A 6871-nucleotide genomic window follows, 5' to 3' on the forward strand; every position below is an offset into this window, starting at 1 on the left:
CAGTGGCTTATCTCCTGGTTGAAGTGAGGGGCGGGGCTTGGAGGCGTCTCGGGCTCAGAGGTGAAAGAAGAGGCAGAGGCTGGAGCTTTCTGTAGAATTTACTGACCAGCAGGGGTGGGGGTCACAGTGAGGTGCCGACCGGGATGCCCTGGGCAGGGTGGCCACTCTTGCCACAGCAGGGCTCAGGGGCCTTATTGCTGGGCCGGGGCCCCCCCTAGACCCCTGCCCTCCGGCCCCCCACTGCAGCCCGCGGACCCAGAAGCCCCATGCACATGCTCCCGTGTGCAGACGTGGGCGCGGCCTGGTCCGGCCCCCTTCCCTGCCCAGACCTCCCGGCCTCTCTCCCCTCCCCCAGAACGGAGAGAAGGACACGGGCGCACAGGAAACATCCGGTTTTGAGTTTCAGACGTGGTCCCAAGCTAGGCGCTGGCAGGACTGCAGGACGCCGGAGCCCCCGCTGCCCCGCGCCCCCGCGCCCCGCCCAGTTCTGGAGACCTGGGTCCTGCCCCCAGACCGGCCCCACCCTCGACCCCTTTATAAAAAGAAGAGGAGACAGCACCTTCCGCTGGACACGCCCGGCGGCCGGGGCGCCCTGGCCCGGGGCGGCAGTCCAGTCCCGTGTACGTGGGTGCGGTGGCCGGCGGCCCCGCGAGTCCTGCGCCCGAATCAAAGGTGCCGCGGGCTCGGGTGCCCGTTGTGGTAGAGTTTCTGCTTCACGTGCACCATGTTCCCGGCCGCCTCCTCGAAGGGCCTGTGCGGCCGCCGGCCGAGCTCCCGCAGGCTGCACAGCTTGGGCAGCCAGGTCCACGAGCCGTCTGCGGGGGGCGCAGTCGGGGGACTAGGTCAGGAAGGGGAGGGGGCTGGTGGTGGTGGGTGTGGTCGAGGCTGGGGCGTGGTCGGTGTCGGAGCGTGGTTGGGACTGGCGTTGGGGGCGTGGTCTGTGGGGGTGGGGCTGGGGCGGGGACTGGGTGGGTGGCCGCACTCACCGTAGCGCCGGCCCGCCCTCCAGGCGCGCACGGCGCAGTGCAGGACGCCGTCCATCCACACCAGGAACCAGCTGATGCAGAAGCCGAGCAGCAGCCCGAGCATGAGGTCGATCTCCTGCTTGGTGACGTTGTCTGTCACAAAGTAGTTCTCGGAGGCGTCCACCACCGACTGGTCCCCGTCGTACGGGATCACGTAGTGGATGTGGTGCCTGCGGGCGGCAGGGCGGACTGGCACCTCTCCCGTGGGCGAGCGGGATCCCTGCTGGGGTCTCTGAAGCAGCCCTTATGAGAACTGAGGTCCGGAGGGGCCAGCGGACTCACCCAGGGGCCTGGCCCCCAGGCAGAGGCTGCCCAGAGTGGGAGTGTGCGAGGCCAGCGGTCAGCGTGAAGTCTGGGAGCCGGCCAGGCCTGCGTCTGCGCACGCAACACCCGTCCCGCCTCTGGCGGGCCTGGGGCGCAGCGGCGACCCACCCTGGCTGGGTCATGGGAACAGTGCAGGTGGACTACTTCCAGGGTGAGGGCCCAGGGCAGGGTGTCCCTATCTGGTGGCGGGGTCACAGCCCACTTGCTGGACACGGGGCTGATGCGGCTCCTCTGGGACAGCCCCTCTGGCCCCTCCCTCCCACCCGACAGTCGCTACACCTTTTCCTCAGCTTTCCCTCAATGCCAGGCCAGGTGCTGTCAGCCTCCTCCGGGCGGGGCCTCTTGCTCCTGTCCCCGATTCTGTCTGGTACCCCATCCTCTCACCCCCTCTCCTGGGAGCACCCTTTGGCCCATACTCTGCATGGGTCAGCATGTCCGCTGGCTGCTCTGCTGCTCCCGGATGGACAATGCTCCTGCTGTCCGGCCCCCCTGGGCCCTGGCCCCTCCCATGCATCCTAGCACCCACCAAGGCCTTTGTCATTCCTCTCAGCCTCCCTTCTCTGGACTGGCCAGACTCAGGCCGCTGAACCCTCCAGGCCCTCGCTTGCCTCTGAGAGCCACACTGAGCCCTCTCCACAAGGCTCCCTCCAGCCTCAGGCCTGCCTGCATCCTGGGGAAGCCCTCTGGGGTCTTGATACCAGGTGATGTGGCTCCGCCCAGGAGACACATTCAGGATAATAGACTGGGCTTTCACCTCCCCTCCCCCTACCCCCCCAACCCGCTGACGAGAGCCTGGGAGCCCAAGGCTCAGAGGGTTCCATGCGCCCTTAGCCCCCGTTTACCTCACTGGTTCCAGTAGTGCAGGGGACACCCGGGGGTCCTCCTGCCCAGGGGGCCACCTCTCCTGGTTCCCCCTCCTTCCCGACCCCCTTTGCTGGCTTCTGCAACTCTCCATCCCCACCCCCTGAAGTCCCTGCCTCCCCGCTCCCCACGCCTGCTCTACTCTGAGCTCCAGCTGCCTGCCTGGCATCTCCACGTGGGATCTAGACACCTCAAACTCACACCTAAAAATAGCTCCTCCCTCCCCAAACCTGCTTCTTCCCAGCTTCCCTCAGTTAGATGCTGACACCCCCACCTGGGCTTCAGTGGGGATGGGTCCTCGTCCCCCACACTGTGCACCCTCCCTCCACTCCTCCGCTCCAGACATCTTCCCAGAAATGGAAACCCTACCAGTTCTCCGCGTTGGCCCCTGCTGCCCCTCCCTCACAGATGTCCCTGCACCAGCAAGGGCCACACGGTGACTTCCTTCCAGTGGGGTCAGGGGAGTCCTGGAGCCCCAAACCCAGCCCCGTGGGGACAGCAGCAGGCAGGCCTCTCCTCACACCCACTCCTCCTCCCGGGGTTCCCTGGAGGCCATCCTGCTCCACATGTCCGAGCTGACCAGTCCCACTGGCTGGGGCCTCGGCCACCACAGCCCCACGGAGCAGGGGCCACTGGCCCTGGGTCAGCCAGAAAGGACTGCCTGATGCCCGGCAGCCGTCACTTATCTGATCAGTTTGTCAATAGCCATTAGGAATCACAAATAATTGACGGAAAACTATTGATCACCACCTAGAATGTGTGGCAGCTGCCGGACCCCCAGGGGAGGATGGTCTTCATGTCCCCTCAGCAGGACCTGCAACCAAGGGCATGCCGGACACAGCATCACTGTCATCTCCTGCTCTCCCCAGCCTCCTGGGCCTGGGGCCCGTGACAGGGTGCTCCTCAGGACCACTGCTCCGGTCAGGGCCCCAACCACACCAGGTGGCTCAGGACCTCTAGGGCTTGGAGGTGACAGCCTGTGCCCCCACTGCTGGCCTGGCATCTGCAGCTCCTCGCCTGCCCCTTGCCCTCCTTCCTCCAAGGCAGGGGCTCCAAGTGGGGGCGGGGCTCAGGGCTCAGGCCATGTGCACACGTGTCTCTGTGGTGTGTCATACGTGTCCTGCCTGGACCACGCATGCCGCATGTGTCTACCTGAGGTCTGACGCATGTCATGTATACACGCTGGCCACATGCACAGACATGGCGTGTATACCAGGGACTTGGGCCCGTGAGCTCCACACGTGTGCATGTCATGCTTGCCCAGGCCTGAGCATGGTGTGTACCACATGTAGGCACATGCACGCGGCTCTGCACATAGCCAACTGCTCTGCAGGCACCACGGTCACGCGTGGGTTGTGCACACGGCCTGTGGCACGCACACTTCAGGGCATGTATTTACGTCCATGTTCTCTGTATAATTCTCCATGCGGGCACAGAGCAGGCACACCCGTGTGTGCATGCTTACTCTGCACACAGTGAGGCAATGCGGGCACACGGTTTGTACATGGTGCCCCATGTGCAAAAGTACTCTGCAGACAGACCTGCTAACGCACGTGGTGCACGCTCATTGCCGTGTACGGTAATACACATGGGCTGTGCATGCACATGTATGTTGTCAATATACAAGAACATTTTGCACACTGCTTTACATATCTTGTATGTCATGACGTGTACAAAGCACACGCATGTGGACACATACACACAGAGACATGGTCTATAGCAGGCATGGGTCTCCATGTTCTCTGCGTCCAGACACGCTAACCTGTGTGCACAGGCCCCTCTCAGCTCGTACTCCGCAGTCACCTGTTTACACGTGGCCACATGTGCTCTGGACACTGCATGTGGCACACACACACCAGGAGCAAACAGTCTGTGAACATATCCCGTCTGTCCCCAGGAGGTCACAGGCACATACATGCTGGTCACAACACATCAGCCCCCACATGTCGGGTGTGTCACTCAAGTTCCCGGCCCGGGCTTGCATAAACGCCAGCCCCAGGAGGATCCCCAGGTCACCCCAGCCTACACCCACTCAGTCACGGCCGCCCCAGGAGGCAGTGGGCTGACCCGGTGCCTTTCCTGAGTGTTGGGCATGTGCCCTGGGTAGAACACAAGGGTCCCTGGGAAAGCGTGGCCACCCACAAAACTCGATGGTCCTCAGCCAGCATGGGCGGGGGCTGTGCACAGCCTCTGCTACCTTCCCCGAGGCTCCATCCTGCTTCCACACAGCGAGGGGTCTGCACCCACAGGCACAGAGCATGCTGGGAAGCACGGGGCTGCCCTGCCACCCCGCCCCCTGTGCACTGGCCCCTGGAACAGGAGTGCAGGGCAGGGGTGAAGAGCACAGGCTTTGGGGGCTGTGACCCATCCTGCACTAGGCGTGTGACCTTGGGCAAGTCTCTGCCCTCTTCCTCACTGATCCCAGCACGAGGGTGTCCGGTGGGGGTGAGGGTGTGCGAACATGCGCTGTGTACACACACGTATATGCAGACGGCACACACATTCGCGTCTCATGAGATGTTTATTTCGTACATGGACGTACAAACATGCATGGCCAGAAAGACTCCATCATTACATGTGCACACAATGGGGGTCCCAAAGTGGGCTTAGGGGCCTGGGCTCAACCCGAGTGAGCTCGGAGTGACCTTGAGCAAGCTCCACCCCTTGCCTCAGTTCCTCCTCTGAACAGTGAAGGGTTGGGCCCTGCCCACCGTCACCATCTGCACTTCCCCTACCTGGCTCCCGGAAAAGTTCACGGCCACAGTTCAGGGCAGAGGCTGGTGTGCTCTGTGGGCTCAGCCCCGCGCAGGCTCCCTCCCAAGACGCGGGGCTCAGTGGCTGCTCCCCTGGCTTCCAGCCCCTGGACCAGGAGGCCTGGGCCCCATCTGCCCATCACCCTTTCTCTAAAGGCATGTTGGGAGGGGGTCCTAACAGACTCTGGCGTGCTCCCCACTCCGGAACCCGACTGGCAAAGCCCCAGGTGCCCGCAGGCGGCTGCACAGTCCTCCCCCCACCGGGCCTGGCCGGCCAAAGCAGCCCCTCTGGGCCTAGCGCGGCCCTGCACCCGCCTGCCTGGGGCTCCCGCAGCCCAGTGAGCCCTGCCACCAGCACATATGTGATCACGCGTGTGCCCCGCCGGGCTCAGACTCACCGGCCACAGTTGCAGTGGCAGACGCGGTCCTCGCCCCGCAGGTGCGGGAGGATGTAGTTGTGAAATCGGTCCAGCAGCGCGTTCATGTCCATCAAGCACGCGATGGCCTGGAAGCGCCCATGACCAGTCAGAGCCAAGGAGCAGGCCGTCCGGGCGCCCAGGTGGGGGCCGGGCGCTGGGGATGGGGGAGCGCGGGCCGGAGGTTGGGGGCGCGCAAGGCAGCCCGGGATGGGGAGCGCAGGCCGGGCCGGGGGAGCGCAGGCCGCGCGGGCCGGTAAACAAGGCGCGGGAGGGGGGAGGCGGCAGCGGCGCGCGGGCGCGGGAGGCGGGCGCGGGTTGGGGGAGCGGGCGCGCGGGAAGCCCCTCCGCTCACCATCACGATCGACGCCCCCAGAATCATGAAGATCATGGTGTTCGCGCTCACGGACATCGGGCGGGGCCGGGCCGGGCCGGAGCGCCGCCCCCCGGCCCCGGCGCCCCCCCGGCCCCGGCCCGATGCTGAGCCCCCGGCGCCTCCGCAGAGGTCAGCGCGCCGCGCACCCACCGCCGCGGGTCGAGGAGGAGGCGTGGATCCGGGGCGCGGGGCAAGGGACGCGAGCGCTCCGGGGTCGTTCGGCCGCCGGGCCACCGCACTCGTAGCGCTCCGCTCCGCCCTCGGCCCTGCCTCACTCCCTTCCTCCCTCCCTGCGCGCGCTCCGGCCCCCTCCCTCCCTGCGCGCCCGCCTCCGGGAGGGACCACACGGCCGCCCCGCCTCCGGACGCTGGCCCGACCCCTCCCTGGGACATCTGGTCAGTACCGGCCTGGGACGCCGGCCCTGTGGCCCTGGAGTCCCGGCCACGTCCCGACCCGACATCCTGGTGAGGGCCCCGGGGTTACTCCTCCTCCCCTTCTCCCCACTTCTCAACCGAAGGTCCCTCCTCCTGGGTCTCTGGGGTCACGGGTGAGGGGTTTTGGGCTGGCTGGTCAGGACCCGGCCTCCTCCAGCAATTGCCTTTAGCGGAGGGGCCTGCAGGGTCGCTGGGGAGCTGCCAGGGACGTCATTCTAAAGCCATGGCCTGAGGACAGAGCCGAGCAAAAGCCAAAGGATGCCCACAGTGGGGGCAGGGCCAGCTTTAGCCCCAGTGTCCGTGGGCCTGCTCTGGCTGCCCCGTGATGCTGAGAGCCTGGGGACAGCATGGCACAGGACAACCCCCAAGTGGCCCACACTGCCGGCACAGGAGCCCCCCACTTCTCCACAAATGACCTGAGGTTTTCCACAGCTGCAGAAACCGGAAGGGGTCAGGCGCCCTCCTGCCAGCAACCCCAGTGGCAGAGAGCCTGCAGTGAGCTGGGGAGCTAGGCCGAGCCCCTGCCCCCTGCCTCTCACAGGCGGCCCTGTGAGGACGGGGCTGGGCTGCAGCCGCTCCTGAGGGAGGCGTGTCCAGTACCCAGCTCTGCCTCCGGCTGAGGGAAGGCGACTGGCTGAGGGAAGGCGACGTTGTAGGGACAGCAGGAACTCAGGACAAAGCA

General features: G+C 65.8%; 1 protein-coding gene across 1 annotated transcript; it reads right to left on the minus strand.

Annotated features, from left to right (window-relative positions):
* Positions 1 to 87: 87 nt before the first annotated feature.
* TMEM240 (transmembrane protein 240) lies at positions 88 to 6013 on the minus strand. The gene is made up of 4 exons (XM_033114054.1): positions 5735 to 6013; positions 5362 to 5468; positions 987 to 1195; positions 88 to 815 (listed from the first exon to the last, which is right to left on the minus strand). Exons 1-4 carry the CDS (start codon positions 5789 to 5791, stop codon positions 667 to 669), a joined length of 522 nt encoding a protein of 173 aa, XP_032969945.1. The 5' UTR covers positions 5792 to 6013; the 3' UTR covers positions 88 to 666.
* Between the last annotated feature and the right edge of the window lie 858 nt (positions 6014 to 6871).

The sequence above is a fragment of the Rhinolophus ferrumequinum genome, chromosome 9, assembly GCF_004115265.2.
Source record: "Rhinolophus ferrumequinum isolate MPI-CBG mRhiFer1 chromosome 9, mRhiFer1_v1.p, whole genome shotgun sequence".
In the NCBI taxonomy this organism is placed as follows: Eukaryota; Metazoa; Chordata; class Mammalia; order Chiroptera; family Rhinolophidae; genus Rhinolophus; species Rhinolophus ferrumequinum.